Below are 22,704 nucleotides of genomic sequence, written 5' to 3'. Positions count from 1 at the left end.
AGCACCTGGTATTAGAGAAGGTTAACTAGCAACAAAGTAACAAGGTAGACAGACGCTTGACTCATGCGCAAAGAGCAACAAAGTAAACAGAGTCTGGACTGATACTGTAGCTGCCCGTCTAGCACAGTGTGTCAATAGCCAAGACAAAACACCACATAAAAGCCGAGCAGTGGTGGTGCACACCTGTAACCCCAGCACTTGCGAGACAGAGGCAGGAAGATCTCTGAGTTGAGGATAGCCTGGGCTACATAGAGAAACCCTGTCTCAAACAATCCAAACCCAAACCAAAACAACAAGAAGAAAAAGAACCACACTGCATATGACAGGAACGGTGGCGAGAAAGGATCAGAAAGAAGTCAGGCAAAGAGGGAGGCAGGGGCCAAAACTTTATCCATGATCTTACTGATAAAGGGGACACAGGATCAAGAAGGACCAGGGAACTCATCAACAGGAAGTCTAGGAAGAACACTCACACAGCAGTTGATGCAAAGGGCCTGACGCAGAGGCATTGTGAGCACAAAAAGGGGGAAATCTGTGGGGTGCTGGTGGTGATGTCTATCATGCAAGGGCGTGAGGCTGAAGCAGGGAGAGGACTTGGACTTTCTGGGAAGGATGGATGTCGGGGATTACATAGATCGGAGTCTGACTTCTATGCAGAGAAGAGGCTCACTGTACAATGAGGCGGGTGTGGAGTCCACTGCTGTCCGGGCACAAGAGGAGCCCAGTGAGCACTTTATTGCAGTAGTCCAGGCTTAGAGGCAAAGGCTGAAGAGATGTGCTGATGGGTCACAAGTGAGACCCGTGGAGAACATCTCCAGGGACTGCAAAGCTGTGGGGATAAGTTGATGGGGTTGCTTAGTGCCCATGAAAAGCACCAAGCCAGGAGCCACTCCATAGCCAGCCACGGTGGAGGCTGAAGCTGAAGTTCACTTGATTCTGAGGTTCAGGCATGTAGTGGAGAAGGTGGGATGGGGTATAGCTTCTAGGCTTGTTGCACCTTACTGGGTGAGACACTGAGAACTTCAGGTCCCCAGCTGTGACATCCACATCGTGTGCAAAGCAGACCTGGGAAAGAAGAGCCTGGCAGCTCCATTTCCCATGTTCCATCTGGGAGATGAAGAAACTGCACTCTGTGCTGCTGACCAATAACCAAGGGATGGATTGGAAATCCTTGGCTCTCACAGGGGCCAGATGGCAGGCAGCCCAGGAGACGCACCCAGATTCCAGGCAGCAGTTCAGGGCAACTTTGTCCACCACCAACATTCATTCTGAACATTCCAGCTGCTACTCACCAGCGAAAGGAAGGCATGTGGATGCAGGTTATCTCAGGAATGGCCCATCCTGGGATCAAACTGCCAAGTGCATTCCTGTGAGGGTTTTCTAGTTTTATTGTCAACATAGCTGTTGAGAGGCAGGTTCACTTGAATTCTAGAAAGTGTGTCAGAATTAGGCTTGGCCGCTTTGGAAAGAAAATGAAACCTAGCATTGCTTCTTCATCACATAAAAATGTCTGGGGGGCCAGTGGTCCAGAATTGGTGTAGGAGCATCAAGAACGTCCCATGTATCTCTAGCTTTCTGCTCTATCTTCCTTTCTGGGTAACATCTGTCCTCAAGGTCACTGGTGTTTAAGAACAGCTGCCGGAGCTCCAGCTGTTACAGCCACGTGCTTGGCAAAGGAAAGCAAAGGGCAAAGGGCAAAAAAGACAAAACAGTAAATTAAGACCAGCCTTTGAGGACCACACCCCAGCAGTCAAGTTCTTACGTGGTCATGTGATCTTAGGTTTGGCCCAGTCACAGAGGGCTTAGCGTCTTTGCTAGGGTGTGAACAGGCATGAAGAAAGCTCCAGGGAGGATGCTGTGCCCTCAGGTTAGTTACTGGAACCCAGATGTGGAGCCACCCGACACTGTCATACCCTCTGCCCACACACAGAAAGGAAGGAGGGGGAATTCAGATCCAAGCCTTAATTTTCTTCTCTGATCTCCTGCCAGGACCTCCTGTGAGCCCAAACCAGTGGGCGCAGGAGTTTGTTGGTGCTGGTCACTCTCGGAAGACAAGGGTGCTGAGGTCAAATGTGATTGCTGGCGACATACTAGTCACAAGAGAGTCATTTGTGGGCTAGATCACTGTGAGACAGAAGCTGGACCCATGGAGGAGAAAGAAAGTGGTGGTGGGCAGCTGGAGTCTGAGACACAATGGGACAAAGACAAGGATCCCGGCGGGAACAGGTGCAGAGCCCTGTGGTAGGCAGAGTCTCACCAGGACCTTGGAGACTGCTGCCCAGGCTGGGGAATAAGGGTAGACAATAGAGACATGTAGGGACCCAGGTGAACCATGCATGAAGGTCAGGATCTTGGTATGAGGCTGATGGAAGACCGTGGACATGCCCTGAGCAGGTCAGGTACCAGGAACCCTGTTGCAAAGGTCCTAACTGTGGGTAGGGAGGGGCTGGCTTAAGGATGAGTGTGAAGTAGGGAGACCATCTGGATGGGGCGGGCTGGTCAGATGGGGTGCTGGTGCTGCTGAGTAGGCAGCTGAGAGAGAGCAGCAGAAGACCCCAGTTCTGCTTCTGGGTAGGCAGTGCATTGTGCTAGGTGAGAGAGTTACAGCAGGCAGGTGGTAGAGAGCCCGTCACGGTGCCTCGTGCAGAGACAGAACTAGAGGAGGAACAGCAGAGTCTCAGCTTGGCTTTCTGTCACCAAGCCAATAAAATACTGTGACCGAAATCAACCTGGAGAGGGAAACATTTATTCCCTCTTATAGCTTTGTAGTCCATCATCCCTGGAAGCTGGGGCAGGAACTGAAGCATGGAGGAACTGTGCTTACAGGCTTGTTCCCATGGCTTGCTCAGCCTGTAGCCATATAGGAATCAGGACCACAACCTAGGGATGGTACTATCCACAGTGGGCTGGGCCCTCCCACATTATTCATCAATCAATAAAATGCCCCCCCCCAGGCTTGCCATAAAATGCCTCACCAGGCCAATCTGGCAAGGGCATTTTTCCTATTGATGTACCGTCTTTCCAAATGACTCCAGCTTATGGTGGTTAACATAAAACCAGCCAGCTGCAGACAGGATGCAGGCTTTGCTTTGCAGGTGTCACTTTTAGTGACTGGGTAACTGGCTCTGTGACACCCCCCAAAACCTGGGGCAGCACCAGCAAGCACTATGTCCTTAAATACTTACCCAGTATGGCAAGATTGCTGTGCGTGAATGTTCCTGTCTGAGCAGGCCCTCTGAGAGTAGGGACCAATCGTTCAGAGTTCCCACATTTACACCCTGCCACACTGAGGGACACCACTGGGGTTTTCTCCCAGAAGCCTCCACAGCAGAGCCAGCAGATAACAAAGGAGAGATTGACAGCATAACTGTGAAATTTCATCCCAGCATTCAGCTGAGTTCAGTGTGGCCTCCTGGGCATCTGCCTGATTGATTTGGGGGTTTGTAGCACCAGCTTGATTTTGGAGTTCCCCAGAGTCAAAAGGGTTCCCCTTGACACCATCAACCAGGAAACCATATCTGCGATGCTGGCCCTGGGATCCTGCGCTATTCATCTGGCCCCTGAGAGCCTGGAGCTGACAGCATCTCGTGCACTGTGAACCTCAGCTCCTGCCTCTGCCCAGATGTTGCTTCTGGCTGCTGCTGTTTGCCCCTCTCCAGTCCCCCCAACCCCCCGGGCCTCCCTTTCCCCCGCCCCCCTGCCAGGGACAGAGCTATTCTGGGACATCTCATCTCCCAAAGTGACTGTTAAACAGGTGTTTCTATAGGAAGTTCCCTTTTCCATGTAGACATTCCAGGGACACTCAAAGCTAGGTGAGGGCTGCCACGTAACCATTGCAAGCAATATTGTGACCTCAGGATGGAGCAAGGCACAGCTGCTTCTTGCCCTTGGCCTGAGCTTATGGCCTATTGTCCCCAACTGCACTCTTCGGTCTTTGACTGCAGCGGAATGGTCCTTTCCGCATCTGCCTATTGGACATGCTGGGCTCAGTACTCCACCACTGCAGCGTATTCTTACCTCTGCTTTGGTTGGTTGGTTGGTCAGTTTGGTTTTTGAAACAGGGTCTCTTGAATTTGCCATGCAATTAAGGATGACTGAACACCTGATCCTCCTACCTCCATCACTAACACCCCCTAAAACCACCACCTCAACCACTACCAGCACCACCCTACTACCCCCCACACACATTTGTGCACACACACACAGTCACTGAGATTACAGGCACATATCACCACCTCTGGCTTTTTTATGTGGTACTGGGAATGGAGCTCAGATCCTCATGCTGGTGTGGCTGGCACTTGACCCACTGAACCACCACAGCGGCCCCTGGAACCATGATGCATTCACTGATCAGAAGGAAGCAGTTCAGTTGAGGGTATTAATGTAGTCACCTTCATTCCAACATGGCCGCCCAGCCACAGTGCTTGGGATTTTTTACAGAGACAAGAGCCCACAGTGTCCAAAAGTCACATGCTCCAGAAGCCTCTATGACATCCTGTTTTTTCCAAATATGGGCGGGGAGCCACGTTCTTCAGACACTGAGAAGACATGACTAAGTGCTAGGGCAGTCTGACTGTGGCCTTCAACTGTGATTTCCCCTGTGTTATTACACAGACACCTCCGTCTCCACAGAGAGGTGGGGGTCCTTGCCCAAAGGCCCTCACTGGAACATTCTGTGCTGGCTTATCTGTGGCTAAGATAAAAGCAGAGAGGGAAGGCCATGGGCATTCCCATGAGGCCAGAGGCACACCCACTGACAGCCTGTGTGCTCAGTCCCCTGAAACAGCTCTTGGAAACTTTGAAATAACTCTGAGCAAAGATAACCCTTCCTCCTGAGTCAGTGGTGAAAATCAGAGGATAGAGTGACCTTAAGGCCACCCAGCAGGAGCCTCGAAGGTGATAGTGGGAGATAGTATCTGAAGAAACCTGAATGTTCTGAGGGTCGGAACTATGGCACAGGTACGCAGGTCCTGAGACAGGGATGTGCCTGGTGTGTTTCCACTGTGGCTAGAAGGGTCAAGTACCCTAAGAGGGAAAGGTGGGATTAACAGGACAATGACTTACCAGGTCCTTTGAGGTTCTATCAGCGGAAGATAGACGTCTTAGTTACTGTTTCTATCACTACGACAAAACACCATGACCAAAAGCAAGCTGGGGAGGAAAAGGTTTATTCAGCTTACACTTCCACACTGCTGTTCATCACCAAAGGAAGTCAGGGCAGGAACCTGGAGGCAGGAGCTGATGCAGAGGCCATGGAGGGATGCTGCTTACTGGCTTGCTCCTCATAGTTTGCTCAGCCTGCTTTCTCGTAGAATCCAGGACCACCAGCCCAGGGATGGCACCACGCACAATGGGCTGGGCCTAATTGAGAAAATGCCTGACAGCTGGATCTCATGGAGGCATTTCCTCAACTGAGGCTCCTTCCTCTCTGACTCTAACTTGTGCCAAGTTGACGCAAAACCAGCACAGTGGACTTTGCCTTTTGCTCTGGAGGAGGCAGGTGTTCAGGAAGAGTGCTGGGAGGATTGTGACGACATTGCTTAATTTGTTAGAAGTTGCTCTCTGTCTGCTGAGGGAAGAACAGCACAGATGACTTAAGCGTCTAGTGCAGTGGTCCAGGCAAGAGCTAGGGTGCTCACATGCAGATTAGCGTCAAGACTCTGAGGTTACTAACTCCGGTTGTGTTTGTCCCCCATAACAATCTACCTCCCACCACTTTCCCAAGGAGGCCCCACCCTCAAAGACTCTGTTTCCCCACGATGTAAAACAAGCAAGCATAGGTCGGCATCGTCTTAGATACCTGTCCAAAGAGCCTCAGGAGTTTATTGCATGGGGGTGGTATACACCCCACCGCAACCCAGGGTAGCAAGTCTCTGGGGAAGGGATCAGACAAGAGCTGCTTCAGGACCAGGAATGGCAAAAGGTCAGCTCATATTTTCAATCCTGAAAGTCCCTGGGCTGGGAAGATGGCTCAGTTGTTAAAAAGTGCTTGTCACACAAGCATGAAGACCCGAGTTCTATCCCCAAGCACCCACATAAAAGCCAGGAAGTGCTGGAGAGGCTGAGACTCACCGGCCAGTCTTCCCACATTGGCAAGCCGCAGGTTCCGTGAGAGAGCCTGTCTCAAAAGACAAGTTAGGAAGCAGCTGAGAAGGACACCTAAGTATAAACCTATGGCTTCCATCTTCAGGTAGGTCCACCTGTACACGTGTCCACACACATATAAAGGGGGGGAAGTCAGTCTTCGGTAGCTGCTAAGTCCTCGTAGGTAGCTGGTACTCTGACTCAGGTCTTTACAGGAGCAAATGAAGCTGGGGCTCCGTGCAGATTTCTTGTCTAGAATGTTCAAAGGCCTGGGTTCTATCATCAAACACTGTAAAAATAAACACAACCTAACTCAGCATGGCGGTGCCAGAGACAGACAACCTCGAAGGATAGATCAACAAACACCAACTTTCATCGTGTGTGTGTGTGTGTGTGTGTGTGTGTGTGTGTGTGTGCGCGCGCACTTGCTTCATAGCTGAGGGTGGCATCTGATCCTACTGCCTCCACCTCTCAATGCTGAGATTGCAGGCAGATGCCCAGAGGTCGAACAGGGCTTTTCAAATGCTTCTTCAATTCTACTGACTGATCTCCAGTCCAACCCAGTAAACCTTGGCTCTACTGCCTGCAAACTCATTGTACAATGCATTAAAAAAAAAAAAAAAGGGCAGTGGGGGCGTCGTATCCATAATCTTAGTTCCGTGGATCAGAGTGAAGGGTTTCATCAGATAAAGACCCAGACAACCAAGGAGATAGTTTGTTGGTCAGGTGCTGACCACACAGCTTGAGGATGTGACCTCGGATCCCCAGCACCAGTGTGAAAAATGTGGGTGTGGCACACTTATGCCTACCTGTAACCCTGGTTCAGGATGAGGGAAATGGGGGAGGGGAACAGAGACAGCAGATTCTCCATCGCTCAGTGGCCATCAATTTTGGCCAGTCAGTGAGCTTTGAGCTCAGTAGGAGGCCTTATCTAAAAAGGTAAGGTGGGGAGCAATTGAAGGAGACGCCAGCCTTCATCTCAGGCTTCCAAATGCCTACGTGCCCACTGTGCATGCACATGCGTACACGCACACATACGCGCTAAGTGCCCCTATGCGGAATTCACACGAAGGGTGCGTAGTTACGGATATGTCAGGCTAACCTCACCCTGGCCCTGTGTTGCAGCAAGGTTTGGTCAAGGAAGAAACCAAGCCTGTTTTTGTCTATATGTCCCCAGATTTGTGTTGGACGACCTAAGTTTGGGTTGGCTGGCCACCTCACATAGAACATGAAAGCTGGCCCCTTTCCCTGTGTGTGGCTATGCCTTCCTGGCCAATGGCCATTAGTCCTGTGAGCCATTAGGTCATATGTTTCCACATTACAGAAGTGGCTTTTATAGCCCGACGCTGGGGCCCTTTCAATAAAGCAGGTCACTGTCTGCAAGGGAGGCACAATGTGCTGTGCTTTTCCACACAGACCAGCTGTCATTCTGGCCCTGAGAACTATGCCCCTGTGACTGCCTGCCCAGCTCTCCCCCAGTAGGAGCTACCAGGTAGGGAGAGGGTATGGAGCTGAACCCTGAGCTTTCAGCCTTAAAACATAAGAGCCGGCCCCAAAGACTGCTGGCTTTTCATCCATGCAGATTTTGGGGTTCTTTCCTGAGGTTCCAGGAGGGGTCTGGTGGTTTGTGAAGCCAGCTCGAGTCCCCAGGGGCCAAGCACCTGCAGACAGCTGTTCTGTTCTCTCTGGAGGTCTGTGAGCCGTGGAGGGTCTGTTCCATCCATAGCACAAGGGATCCATGTAAGAAAAAGAATGGAGGCGGGAACAATTATGAGGTGGGCCCCAGAGCAGCAGGAATTACAGACAGGAGGCAGGTAGGATGGACAGAGGAAGGAAGGGCGGGAGACAGCAGCGTGGGGCTATAAGCCCAAACCAAGGAAGACATATGGAACAGTGGGCCAGGAAGAAGAACACAAGCCAGGATGGTGCCGCTGGTGTGTGTGTGTGTGCATGCATACATGTGTGCATGCATACGTCTGTGGTGTATGTGTGTATGCATATGTGCATGTATGTATGTGTGTGTGCATGTGCATACATGTGTGTGCATATGTGCATGTATGTATGTATGTATGTATGTATGTATGTATGTGTGTGCATGTGCATACATACCTGTGTATGTGCATATGTCTGTCTGTGGTGTGTGTATGTGTGTGCATATGTGCATCATGTGTGCATGTGTGTGCGATTGTGCATGTGCATGTCTGTGTGTGTGTGTGTGTGTGTGTGTGTGTGTGTGTATCAGCTGCATGGGTGCTGGGAACCATATTCATACAGAGGGGAAAGCAGGACCGGGGCTCTTAGTGAGTTTGAGAACAAAGGGGAGACCCTGTGGCTGCATAATGCTAAGAGGGGGGTTAAAGTGGGAAGGTGCTGGCTTCACCCTGTGCATGTCACCCACGTGGGAAATAATAAGCCTAGTCTTGGGGAGAGGAACTATTGCCTGCCCAAAAGAAGCTGGCAAGGTCCGATGGTCTATGGATGCAGAAAGTAGTGGGCTGGCTCACTGGATGGTACAGCATTTCAAATGCTGTCCCCAGGAACAGCCAGATGTTGTCTGAGTCACTGAAGGGAAGAGAAGGGCTTCCAGAACTTGACTCTGATGTGACCCACAAGGTATCAGTAGACAGGCAGGTGGCATCGAGGGTGGAAGATTCTGGCTTGCATCATGGTGTTGCTACACTCTAGGTTTTTGTCCCTTCCCAATTCTACTCACAACCCCACCCCTAATACCACCAGGCAGAACCACATCATAGTGAACCAGCTCTTCCTACCCCCAGGAGAAGCTGACACTTGCTTCAAGTAGAGGAAGACAGTTAGGACCACCTGCCGCTTACCACTCCACGAACTGTCCCTGTGTGTGAACAGCATGGACATCACATTTCTCTGGAGGCACCCAAAAGGACACCTCTAGGGATTGAAGGGAAGCCCCATGGCACCCTATCAATGTCATGATAAGAGAACACGTCTGTCCCCAAGGGGCCCAAGAGTCATTTAAAGACATGGGGACTCTCAGCTTCCCCAGGACACCATCACTAGGCCTTGGTGAAGGTGACATTCACCACCCTGCTTCTGCCATGGATAAGCCTGGGTCTGAGCTCTCATCTGGCACCTTCCACACTGTTTGGCCCCACCCGTCACCAAGTGCCCCTGCTGTGCTTCTGATTCAGGAAAGGACACTTTGAAAAATAACTTTGCATGTCATGTATATAGAGCAGTTGACCCATGTGTTAGTAATTAGATCAATTGTGAGTGCTACTCTCCACCCCAGGGACAGGCCAGTGGTCCCAAAGCTCAGAGCAATTAGCAGGCTGTAATGCAGAGACTTCCAGGGCCTGTTAAATACATGTGATCTAGGAAGTGAGGCTGACACCCACTGCAGACTGTGCTGTGGTATGGAGTGCAGCAGACCCCAGATCACCCAGATGTGTTCAGCTAAAAGTCAGAGCTTAAAACCCTACCGTGAAAGAGAGAACCAGCCCCCTCAAGTTACCTTTTGATCTCTACGTGCATGGCATGTAGGAGTTTGCGCACACACACACACACACAGTAAATAAATATAAACAAAACTTGGCTGGATATGGTAACACTTGGGAAGCAAAGGCAGGTGCTTCTCTGTGAGTTCCAGGCCATCCTGTGCTACATAGTAAGATCCTGCACAAAAGAATTGCAAGGGAAAGGGGAAGCTGAGGCTAGCCATAGAAGGAAAAGAGTAAAGGCATGCATGGAATGTTCCAGTAGATCTCACTGTTTAGCCTCCACCCTCAGTGTGCAGTTTGACATCTGCTCTCCACCTGGACATTGCACACCTACTATGTGCTACCAGCAAGGTATCATCAGCCCACACACAGTAGGCCTCCACACATACTTTGTCTCCTGCTCACCTTCACTAAGCAACAAGAACAGTCAGGGATGAACCCTCGATGCTTGGTGTGGCTAAGGGGCCTGTAACACTCGTTTAGGGGGATCAGAGGCCCAGGGTATGGATGGTCCAAAAAATGCAGGGCCCAGGATATGGAGGGTCCAGGATCTGGAGGTACCCAGGAACTAGATGCCCAGGGTCTGGAGGGTCCAGGAAATGAATGGCCCAGGAGCTGGGGGGTCCAGGAACTAGAGGACGCTAGGAACTAGAAGGCCCAGGAGATGGAGGCTCCTGGGTCTGTTTATGTACAGCTCTGTTATGTTCAGGAGTTCTGTTTATATATAAAACATGGTTTGAATCTCGACTCAAGGTACTTAAAAGCAGGGTTTGTACCCAGTACAACTGTCTAGGGGGACTGAGACCAGAGCCTTCCTGGTTGGGTTGGTGGGGGAGCAGGGTCTGGCCCATGCAAGCCCATGGATTTCCTAAGAAGCTGGAGGGGTCCAGGAGAGGGAGAGCCCAGGATATGAAGGGTCCAGGAGCTCCTGAGCAGATAGGTTAGCTTTGAAAGTAGCGAGGTATGGACTCCAAATACATACAGGAAGCACCATGGATGAGGCTGCAAGTGTCAGAGACTGGCTATGGCTTGGCTAGACTAGACTTCAGTTCAGTGGATAATTCTTGGGACACTTCCAAACAAAACAAAGCCTAATCCTATCTGCATTTGTGACTGCTTAAAAAAAAAAGTCTGTGTATATTAGCACGCTGCAGAAAAGACACTCTGTTTATGTACAAAAGAGGGTTTGAATCAGACTCAAGGTAAAAGCAGGTTTGTACCCAACGCCACTGTCTAGTGGCACTGAGACCAGGGCCTTCCTGGTTGAGTTAGGGGTGAGGGGTCTGGCCCATGTAAGCCCATGGATTTCCTAAGCTTGCCTGCAGCTCCAGCCTCAGGGTTAGAAGCCCCCTAAAGAGGTCCCCCCAGCAGGTCATATGACTCACACGTACCCTCTGCTTGCAGGCTCCATGCAGGTGATGAACAAGACAAGACGCATCATGGAGCAGGGCGGGGCACACTTCATCAATGCCTTCGTGACCACACCCATGTGCTGTCCGTCTCGCTCCTCCATCCTCACCGGCAAGTACGTCCACAATCACAACACCTACACCAACAACGAGAACTGTTCCTCACCCTCCTGGCAGGCACAGCACGAGAGCCGCACCTTTGCAGTGTACCTCAACAGCACAGGATACCGGACAGGTGAGGACCAGGGCAGGGAGATGCTGTCGGGGCCTACTCAAGGGACAGGTGGCCTCTTGTGCCCGTGATGAGCTTCTCTGGGTGTGACCTCCACACTGCACTGGCTCCCAAGATAAGTCTGGGTCATGCACAGAAGAGGTTTCCTGTTGGAGGTTTTTTTGTTGGTTTGTTTGTTTGTTTGTTTGTTTTAACTCATTTCTATATGCACGTAGTAGATGTATCTGAAATAGGTTCAGAAAACAGCCTTTTTAAAGAAACTAGAATTTTGAAAAATAGAGACTCAAGGGAGATTGTGAATTCTTTGACAAGGAGGTTACAAGATATCCCTGCATGTGTTTAAGGTTTCTGTTTTTAAAACTGTTTTATTGACTGAGACCATCTGCCTGAGAGAAGGTTCCAGAATATTGAGGTTGGAATTAGAGAGGAACGGACAGATATGGGGGATTTACCAGTCCATTGTGGGAGTAACTAAGATGACAAAGAGGTTGCCATGGTGAGAGACCTTTGACTGCACTGTTATGTGTGTCAGGATGTCCTTGTTGCTTTCTTGACGGAGGTACTGTGGCAAGTTCAAAAGGCCGTTCGTTCGCTAGGCTGACACCTGAGGTCAAGCTGTAGCCGGCCCAGCCACCTCGCCCTTGCCAAATCCTCAAGACTCAACTCACTGAACTCGCTTGAGTTTTAAAAACAAAAATTCCCCACCTTGGCAAGCAGCCTGGGCAGTTGTGAAACCAGATGATATGGTTCAGATGTGGCAAGCCCTTTGTAGTGACGCTACACTGTTTTGAGTGGGAGCAAGGAAGGACCAGGCACCTCCTGTAGGGCTAGGCAGACTTTCAGATGCCCGGTGGGAGTGGGAGGAGCTGTTTACTCCCTACATGCTCCTCCCACCGCAGAATCAACCCCAGAGCAGGTTCAGCTGTAAAAACCAGCTCCTCTACATGGGCAAGTCATCATGGGTGTGGAGATGCAGACCCTGATCGACGGCTTGGGGGCCCTGCAGAAAGCATGCGTTAGAGGTCTCTGTGGACCAGTGCTTTAGATGGTTGGGAGGCCTGAATATTGCCAGGATCGGGATAGATACGGACATAGTAGGGCAGCAGCTAAGACTGGAGGGTGCAGCTGCCATTCAGGGCTAGAAATGATAGCCACACCAGCTCAAAGTCAGATATCTCTACATTTGAACTTCTTAAAGTAAAATCTCTCAATTTTGAGAAACCCCATCTTTAAAAATTGAAAGCTGTGTGCAGAGATGTATTTGTGGGCAGGTATGGCTCAAGTGCTCTGAACAGCTCTGGCTGGAATGGATATATGGAAACAGATGAACAGTAAGACCCCCAAAAGTGTTCATCAGGCCAGTCACCCGGAAGGCAGAAAGACCATGCCTCCCACAAAGACTTCTGGGAGAGTCGTGAAAGGAGAAGTTTGTGTGGTATAATCAAAACAGAAACCGAGACCACGGGAACTCAGAGGTGTGAGGACAGCCTGTCAAACAGAAGGGGGAATTACTAATCCCATAACACTACGGGATTCATGATGGAGCGAAAGTCCGTATCAGAGTCACATGGGAAACAGAAAGAAAGGAATGACCATCAAAGTAGACAGTCACCAAACCAGGTACATCATCCAGCTGCTGGAGAGGCTGATGCAGGAGGGTCATCCATCTGCTGGGGGCTGATGCAGAGGGTCATCCATCTGCTGGGGGCTGATGCAGAGGGTCATCCAGCTGCTGGGGGGCTGATGCAGAGGGTCATCCAGCTGCTGGGGGGCTGATGCAGAGGGTCATCCAGCTGCTGGGGGGCTGATGCAGAGGGTCATCCAGCTGCTGGGGGGCTGATGCAGAGGGTCATCCAGCTGCTGTGTGCTGACACAGAAGGGTCATCCAGCTGCTGGGGGGCTGATGCAGAGGTTCATAAGTTCAAGGTTCCTGGGTCTAATCAGTGACTCTGCACCTCAAAATGAAACATCCAACACGTGGGCTGGGGATGTAGCTCAGTGGTAATACTTGTATGGCTTATGTTCGTTTTTTATGGTACACATGTAAGGCTCCAAGGACAAAGTCAGTAACCCTAGCCTAGTTGTCAGTCAAACCCTATATCCATCCATTTGGGCATCTAGGGAAGGCTTAAGTCTGGCTGAGGGAGCGGGAGGGTGGGGGGTATCTGCTGCTTACGGCTCTCATCTAAATCCGTTGCTGCCTTGGTGGCCTTGATCCAAGAGCTGGTCCACATATCAGGTTCTTGTTTCTTCTTACTTCCCATCGGTGAGAAACAAGATATGTGAGCTTGAGCACTTGTGAAGGAGCCTGGGATATGTAGTCTTTACTCTGGGTAGGTCCTTGTACCACTGAAAACAGATCCTGAGGGGGGAGACTCTCAGTCCCAGCAACAGTTCTTAACCATTTGTGTTAGTGACGCCCTTGAATCCAGATGGTCAGCTGAGCTTAGGAAGACTGATGCCAAAATTCACAGTGCAGGGCGCTGTTAATGGAGCCAGTCCGAAAAACGAAGCTATAGCTGCGCTTAGCAATACAAGCCTGTAATCCCAGTTCCTGGGATGGAAGCCAGAGGATCAGGAGTTCAAGGTCAGCCTCTGCTACATACTGAGTTTGAGGATAGCCAGGAAGGGAGGAAGAAAGGGAAGAATGGAGGGAGTGGGGTAGGAGAGAAAAGAGAAGAAAGCTAGCGGGCCTGATACTGCAAATCTGTATGCTCTCACCACTAAGGGATTCAAAGACAAAGATGGGGACAGGAGAGATTGCACAGCAGGTAAGAACACACTGGCTGTTCTTCTAGGGACTGAGGTTTGCTTCCCAGCACCCACATGGTGGCTCACAACTATCTATAACTCCAGTTCCAGGGCATCTAATGCCTTCTTCTAACCTCTGCAAGCACCATGCACATTGAAGGTACACATTCATGCATGCAAGCAGAACACTCATATATGTGTGATATAATCAATTCATATTAACCTAAAAAGAAAATACAAAGCACATTTTGAAAATAACTTATTTTCTGAGACGGAGTCTGTATAGCCTCCCCCAAATCATTGAGTTTCTAGGACTGGTCTAGAACCTTTGATCCATCTGTTTCCTCCTCCTCTTCTTCCTCTTCTTTCCCCCTCACCCCCCCCCCCCAATGCTGAGATGACAGGGGTGAGCCCTCAGCCCTCATGCCTGGTTTATTTGGTGCTGGGTGTGGAACCCAAGGTTTCCTGCAGCTTAACCCCGGCCCCGGCCCCGGCCCCGGCCCCGGCCCCGGCCCCGGCCCCGGCCCCGGCCCTGGCCTGAGCTGTGTATCAAAGCTCCGGCTCTAACTGCAGTGGGTCAATGTTTGAAGCACATAAACTATTCCATCCCTGTTGGGAAGAGTGTAATTTGTGCTACAAACATCAGATGGCAAGACGTGATGTCCCCTCCTATTGTCGCCCCACCCCCCCTTTACAGGGATCTGAGGATGAGGAGGCGTCTTTCCGAGGACCCTTCTGGGCCCTGTTGACAGTTGAGTCTCCCCAGGGCTGTGTGTATCACCTTGCTGTCCTGCTTGACAAACATGCCTCACTGAGCCCAGACACCGACTTATTGTCTGTCCTGGGCCCGAGTCTTCTGGCACCACTTCGGTTAACTTCGCATCCCACTTCTCTTAAAAGATCAGCGGGCAGGCTCAGTCATCTCAGACTGTGTCTGCACTGCCAGTGTCTGCAAGGAACACACGAGAGCCAAAGCCAGAGGTTCTGGGTTTCAGTAGAATAAATACCCACTAGTTAGTGGAAGTTTCTGGATGCGGCTCCAGGTGAATCAGAGACTGGAGTGTCCTCTGAGCACCCACTGCCTTGTCATTGTTTTCACACTGTACCTGTCCCTCCTCTACCTGGGTGAGCTAGCTACCAGCAGCCCTGGCTGCGCATGCGCGTTCCCAGCCCCCATTCCCTGACAAGACACAGTGGGCTGTGGGGGAGGTGGAGAGACTAGAACGCCAGTCTCAGATTTCCAAACACTTCTCCGCAGGGGATAAAGAGCTTTTTCCAGCACTTTCTACCAGTTAGATGCCAGCTAAGGCCTTCTCTCTCCACACAATCTGTGTCCAGCAGTTACCACGGGGTTACGTGCCTGCCAGGCTTCAGTGGGGATGGTAATGCACCTTCTGCAAGCCTCCTACATGTTCTGGAATGTTCCTGGGGAGCTGAGAACAGGCCATTCATTAGAAGTCTGGGCTCTGTCAAGACTCCCCTGGGGGTGCTGTTTTCAGACCTTACCATGCATCCCAGTTCTTTCCACTCTTCTCACACAGAGCTGGGGATGGACACTGACTTAGATTCCTCTCATTCACTGCCGATGGCCACCACATGGTAACCTTGGTGCCCTGATACCTGAGGAGGCCCTCACATGGCCAGGCCTGGCACTGGGTACCCTGATGGTCTGCTCACCGACCTACCATGCCCAGCATGACCGTTTCTCTTTGTTACCCACTCCCTGTGGCTGTGCGCAGGCTCCCCCATGGCACGGCTAACTTTCTATTCACTCAGGCCAAATCTGTAAACCTACGCTTGACATGTTCCTTCCTATCATGAGCAGTCCATCAACAAACCCATTCATTCTTCCTGAAGTATGCGCTGAGTCTCTCCTTTGCCTTCCCGTCTGTCCACTCCCCAAACCACAGCCCTCAGCCAGCCGGTTAGTCCACCAGCCACTCTGTTCCTACCCTAAGCCCCAAGGTCTGCCCTTCCCCATCCCCCACAGCAAACAGAGCTGTCCCATCGGAACCCCTGCTGCTCCTCTGCACAGGCCACACCCACTAGGGATGAAGACCCGCCCCCAAAGCTGCCACAGGGTCCCTAGGACCTGTCCGTCTTGTCCAGCTTCTCTTGGGCTCCTCCATCCCTGTTAGCCCGCTCCACCCACAGGGATTGCTTCCTGTTGCTCTGACAGTGGACCTGGCACACGCCCTGGGGCCTTTGCTCGACCCTTCATCTGAAGCAGTGGTTCTCAACCTATGGGTCGTGACCCCTCTAGGAGGGGTCGCCTAAAACAATCATAAATAGTATAATTGTGTGTAGTGACAATAATTTTATGGTATAGGGTCACCACAGCGTGAGGAGCTGCATTAAAGCTGCATAAGGAAGGTTGAGAACCACTGCTCTACAGAATCTTCAAAACTCACACCTTGCTTGCATGTATTTCCTTGAGTCTGTGTTCCTGTGTCCTCCCCTCAGGGGACCCTCTGTGAACACCCCAGTACCCCATCTTCTTACTCATTTTCTTTCCCTTCAAAGCCTGACACCAGGGATCTGTCTGTTTATCTTGTGGTCCCTGGTGTTGTTACCTCCTCTCCAGTCTCTGCCCCCTGCCCACCCCAGTCTCTGCCCCCTGCCTCACCCCAGTCTCTGCCCCCTGCCCACCCCAGTCTCTGCCCCTCTGCCCACTCCAGTCTCTGCCGTCTGCTCACCCCAGTCTCTGCCCCCTGCCCACCCCAGTCTCTGCCCCCTGCCCACCCCAGTCTCTGACCCTGCTCACCCCAGTCTCTGCCTCCTGCCCACCCCAGTCTCTGCCCCCCTGCCCACCCCAGTCTCTGCCCCCTGCCCACCCCAGTCTCTGACCCTGCTCACCCCAGTCTCTGCCTCCTGCTCACCCCAGTCTCTGCCCCCTGCTCACTCCAGTCTCTGCCCCCCTGCTCACCCCAGTCTCTGCCCCCCTGCTCACCCCAGTCTCTACCCCCTGCTCACCCCAGTCTCTGCCCCCCTGCTCACCCCAGTCTCTACCCCCTGCCCACCCCAGTCTCTGCCCCCCTGCTCACCCCAGTCTCTACCCCCTGCCCACCCCAGTTTCTGCTCCCTGCCCACCCCAGTCTGTGCCTCCTGCCCACCCCAGTCTCTGCCCCCTGCCAACCCCAGTCTCTGCCCCCTGCCCACCCCAGTTTCTGCCCCCTGCCCACCCCAGTTTCTGCCCCCTGCCCACCCCAGTTTCTGCCCCCTGCCCACCCCAGTCTCTGCCCCCCTGCTCACCCAGTCTCTGCCCCCTGCCTCACCCAGTCTCTGCCCCCTGCCCACCCCAGTCTCTGCCTCCTGCCCACCCCAGTCTCTGCCTCCTGCCCACCCCAGTCTCTGCCTCCTGCCCACCCCAGTCTCTGCCCCCTGCCCTCCCCAGTCTGTGCTCCCTGCCCTGGTTCTTGCTTCCTCTAACTCCTGTTCTGGCCCTTTCTCCCACATGGCTTGTTGACTGTCTGGCTTCTAAACTGCCAAGTCTCTCCCGTGTCTCCCAGGCCCCAGACAGCCTGGCCCACACAGTAGGTGCTTAGATGGGTTCACATAGCAACCCACCCCATCACTTCCTCTCCCCAAAATGGGCTGCTTCTCCTTTATCTCTCTGCTTACACAGGGGAGACTTCAGCTGTCCTGGATGCTTCTCTGGACCCTGGTGCAGCTGTCCCCACCTTCACAATGGCAGCCTTCTCTGCCCTTGGCCTTCCTCCTGCTACTCTGCTGCCGGCTTCCTTTCCCCTGAGTGCACACAGGGACACACTTGAGTGTGTGCACACACACAGCGCTGTTCTTCCCAGTCCAGCTGCACCTCGCCTACCCACCCGCACATGACCCTTACGGCCTTTGGCTGCAGAGTCCCCATCTGCCCCCTGAGTCTGGGCTCCTCCTGCAGTAGGAACCTCCCCTGAAGGACTTACCTCTCAGCATGGGGGTCTGTCTGGGCTTTGCCTGGGTCATGCAGCCCACTGAAGGTCTAGCTTCTCCTGCCACATCTGTCTCTCAGATCCAGCACAATGTCCTTTAACTGAGCCAAGCATCTTTAACTGAGCCAAGCACAGTGACACACACCGGTGATCTTGGCCCATAGGAGGTGGTGGCGGGAGGATCAGGTGTTTAAACTCATCCCCATCTACATAGAGTCCGAGTCTAGCCTCGGCTACATGAGACCATCTAACACTGTGGTTCTCAACCTTCCATGCACTGTGACATTTTGATACAGCTCCTCATGTTGTGATGACCCCCAACCATAAAATTAGTTTGTTGCTATTTCATAACTGTAATCTTGCTACTGTTAGGGATCATCCTGTAAATATTTTTGGAGATCGAGGTTTGGCAAAAGGGTCTCAACCCACAGCTTGAGAACCTCTGATCTAAAACAAAATGGCTCGGGGGGGTGAGAGCAATTAATACTTCTGCACAGGACCTGGATTTGGTTCCCAGCACTCACGCAGTGACACTCCAGTTCCTGAGGATCTGGATGTGGCCTCACTGGCCTCCATGTGGACCAGGCCTTCCTACAGTGCATATATATATTCATACATACAGTGCATATATATATTCATATATATATTCATACATACACATACAATTAATCTTTTTTTGATCCACAAGTTCCCTTAAGCCCTAAGCCTCTAGCCTTTTTCTCATCATCTTTAAGATTTACACAAGCGAGTCCCCCAGGCCCTCACTCTAACATTACTTATGAGACTATGAGCCGAGATGTTTCCCCTGAGACTCAGTTTCCCCTTCTATACAGCAGTGTTATGACGTGAGTAAGTTGCCCAGTGCCCATAATATGCATCACCCCAAGGATGGTGTGACCAGGCCCCACAAATTCAGGAGGTGAGAGTCTCTGGGGTGGGGTGAGGGAGCATGGGGGCTGGGAGACTGTTCTGCCAGTAAAGTGCTCGCTCTCAATGAACCAATGAACAAGGAGTTTCTTCCCCAGGACCCATATAAAAAGCTAGGTGTGGCAGCTCTTGCCTCTCATGAGCTCTGGAGAGACAGACAGACAGACAAGAGGATCTTGGGGATCACTAGCAGGCCAGCCTAGCCAAATGGGGAGCTTCGGGTTCAGTGAGAAATGGCTTGAATACTAAGGTAGAGGCGAGCAAGATGGCTCAGCAGGTAAAGCAGTTGCCACCAAGCCTGATGTGATGGCCTGAGTTTGGTCCCCAGAACTCACATAGTAGAAAGAGAGAACCAGCTCCTGCAAGTTGTCCTCTGGTCTCCACATATGCACTGTGGCACACATGCACCCCCACAAACACACATACATGAATAAATAAATGTAAAAAAAAAAAATCTTGCCAACTGTTGGAGGTAAAGGCTGAATGATTAAGGAAGATACTGGATCGTCCTCCACACTCCCATGAGCAAGTATACTTACACACATGCACACACATGAAGACATATGTACACGTGCACATACCATACGCAAGTAAGGAAAAGGTGGAGTAAGCACGGGTGTGTGTCCCCTGAGTTTGAGGTATGGGGAGGGGGGTCCAGGTGTCCCTCTGAGCCCTGACTGTCCCTCAGCCTCCCTCGGCCATGCACAGATTCCCTAGCACTGTAGAGACCCAGGGCCACAACCCAGGAGATTAAGCAAGAGATGCTTCTCCTCTGACATCCCAAATCAGCTGTCCCCAAGGGACTTCTGTTCCAGCCTCCTCTGCTCTCCATATCTCAGGCTCCCCATTTTCTGCCTCCATCTCCTTATGGTTCTCAGACCCAGACATGTGTGTCCAGATCTCCCCGTTGGCAGCACTGGCCTGCAGTTCCCCCTGACTGATGTAAGCTTCTCTTAACTTGATCACAGAAGCCAGGGTTCAGACTAGGTCACTGTGCAGGGACCAGGGATCAGCGTGAGCATCTGGAGAGACACAGTATGGCTCATGTGTTCACCCCTCACTGGTCACTGCCCTCCCTACCAGAGCCACCTTCAGGCCTGACTTCAGTAGACATGGGACAGAAGAAGGGCTTCAATACCCAAAGCCTACTACCTCTACGTTCTGTTTGATGTTTGAAACAAGGTCTTATGAAGCCAGGCGGCCCTTGAACTTGCAATGTGCCTACTAGTACCTCCCCAGTGGTGCGACTCCCATATCTGTGTGCCCCCATGCGTGCCCACCAGGTTGTAACTCTTCAAACAGGAGGCTAACTCACACCAAGCACATGGGAGAGAGGGGATATTAGGCTCCAGACTACCTAATTGCAAGTCTTTTTCTCAAGGAAGCACAGCGCCCCCTATGGGTAAAATCCATGAAAGCAGTGATCCAGGATGCTGGCGACATCCTGAGGCCAGGGACTTTGGTGAATGGATGCTCTACAATCCACGTGCCTTCTGCACTGCCCACCAAGTCATTCGTCTGTGTGGAATATTTTATGCTTATTTTTCTGAGTATTGAATTTGAGTCTATTTTCTATATAAATAAGGAAGGGGTTTTTTTTGTTGTTGTTGGTGGTGGTGGTAGTGGTTGGTTGGTTTTAGGTTTTTGGCAGAGTTATAATATGCTCAAAGTTTCCCAGCATTAGATCTGACAGGAAAGCTGTTATAATTGAATGTAAAACTTTTCCAAGAGATTCCTTATTTCTGAAAATCCTGTCCCTGATGGCAGTGGCAACCAGTATTTGAATTGCAAATGCCACGCAACCACCAGCCTGCGCTGGGAACTAGCAGCCTCCCAGGGAATCTGTCTCCTTGCTGGCACCTGACTGCCACCCCATGTCTCCTTGACGGATGTGCTGGAGACGTTTCCCGTTGAAGCCTTCCTTTGTTATAAATCTCCCAGCTTTTATTTTTTTCTTGAAGATTGCTGTTCTAATGTTCTTTCAACTCTGGGAGGTGACTGGCAGAGGAAAATTTTTTTTCGATCATGAATCCTTTTAGGAGGGAATATGGGAAGCTTACCAACGGGTTATTATAGGAACGGGCTGTTGGTGAGATGCCTCGGAGAGCAGCTTCCAGGGGTCTGATGTGTCACGGTCCCTGAGGCGATGGGAGTTGCCTGTGGTCGATGGGCCCTCCAGTCCTGCTGTAAAGGCTCCTGTGGATTTCCTGCCCCTCCTCTGCCCCACACTTCCACACCAGTCTGTAGTTAAGAGATGGCAGAGGGCTGGGAAGATGGCTTAGTGGGAAAAGTAAACAAGGATCAGGCCAGATCCCCAGCACCCTGGTAGAAGGCAAGATCCAGGAGCCCATCTATAACCCAGTCTCCAAAGGAGATGAACTCCCAGGAGCAAGCTGGCAGAACTGTTGAAGTCCAGGTTAGTGTGAGAAAGCCTACCTCAGTACATACGGTGGAGAGTAATCCAGGAAAACACCTGACATCAGCCTATGCTCACACACACACACCCCAGGGGAATGCACACATTCACATATACTCCACACCACACACATACCACACATACCATATCACACACACACACACACACACACACACACACACACACACACCAAAGGAATGCACACACACACATATACCCCACATCACACACATACCATACTCTCTCTCTCTTTCTCTCTCTCTCTCTCTCTCTCTCTCTCTCTCTCTCTCTCTCACACACACACACACACCCCAAAGGAATGCACACATATACCCCATATCACACACATTAAAAGGAAAGAGCCAACAGTGTAGCTCAGTGGGGAGAGCACTTGCCTAATGAGCAGGTAGCCCCATCTCCGCATAAAGGTGTGGGGGTTCACACCTATAATCCAAACACTCAGAAAGCAGAAGCAGGTTTGAGAGTTCAAGGCCAGTTTATCCTGATAGTGATTCAACAGGCCATAGAGCCTTCCTCTCCCTGATGCCAGCCTCCCTCCCAGCTATCGAGGTTTTCGGGAAATGAATGGACTCTGTCATTTGCTACAGCTGCCTGAGTCTGGCAGAGGAGGCTGAAGCCTGCATTCAGTTAAACTCGAACAACTCCCATCAGGTCCCCTGCACCCACTGCCCAGCCTTGGCCTGATGCCCTGAGGTCATCCACAACCCAAGCTCTCTCCATAGCAACAGTCCCACTAGAAACAAGCAGGTAGAAAGAAGGAGCCCAGAAAGGAATGGACTCGGCCCTTGGCCCTCAGCCCTGGTGAGCTGCCTGACCCTTCTTTCCACTGGTGATTAGCCAGCCACCCCTGGTCCCCAAAGAGGACAACAGAGGATGCCTTGAAAAGTTGCACTCTGATTGAAACCCTCCCCTGGCTGTTCTGAGTTCCTCAGATAAGCCCACAGCTGCTTTTCTGACGGGCTCACCTGATCACATCTCCTGCCTCTCGCTCTTCCGTTCTGCTCATGCGCAGGCTCTGGCCCTCTCTGTGGTACGCTCATTCCTGCCCTGGGACCTTAGTACTTGCTTTTGTATAAAACACACTTCACCCACTCCCCTGTTGTTGAGAATTTTCCAGATCCATCCCCACTCTTCCCTAGGGAGTCAGTTAACACTCCCTACCCGGTCCCAGTTATACAAAGATGAGTACTTGAACGCATGCCAGGCAGAGAAAGAAAACAGACATCCACCACAGAAACCTAGTGGGGGGGGGGGGCTGAGGATGTGGGCTCAGTTGGGAGCTGTGTAGAGGGCTCTGGATTTAGCCCTCGGCACCTCATAAACCAGGCATGCTGACAATGCTGTGTTCCCAGGACTCAGAAGGGAGAGGCAGGAGGATCAGGAGTTCAAGGTCATTCTTAGCGGTACAGCTATTTCCAGACCAGACTGGGCTACAAGGGGCCCTACCTCTAAAAAG

The 22,704-nt window shown here is 51.6% G+C and overlaps 1 protein-coding gene across 5 annotated transcripts in view; it reads left to right on the top strand.

Moving 5' to 3' along the window:
• The window catches only part of Sulf2 (sulfatase 2), an 80,649-nt gene that overhangs the window by 26,874 nt on the left and 31,071 nt on the right, over nt 1-22,704 (top strand). For all 5 annotated transcript variants that reach the window (XM_034495079.2, XM_034495082.2, XM_034495080.2 and 2 more), the window contains exon 3: nt 10,965-11,204. In XM_034495079.2, coding sequence (XP_034350970.1) covers nt 10,965-11,204 — 240 coding nt within the window. The remainder of the gene's footprint in view (nt 1-10,964; nt 11,205-22,704) is intronic.

This window comes from Arvicanthis niloticus, chromosome 2 (genome assembly GCF_011762505.2).
Source record: "Arvicanthis niloticus isolate mArvNil1 chromosome 2, mArvNil1.pat.X, whole genome shotgun sequence".
In the NCBI taxonomy this organism is placed as follows: domain Eukaryota; kingdom Metazoa; phylum Chordata; class Mammalia; order Rodentia; family Muridae; genus Arvicanthis; species Arvicanthis niloticus.
The sequence above is the reverse complement of the archived record's forward strand: the minus strand, read 5'-3'. Positions and strand labels throughout refer to the sequence as shown.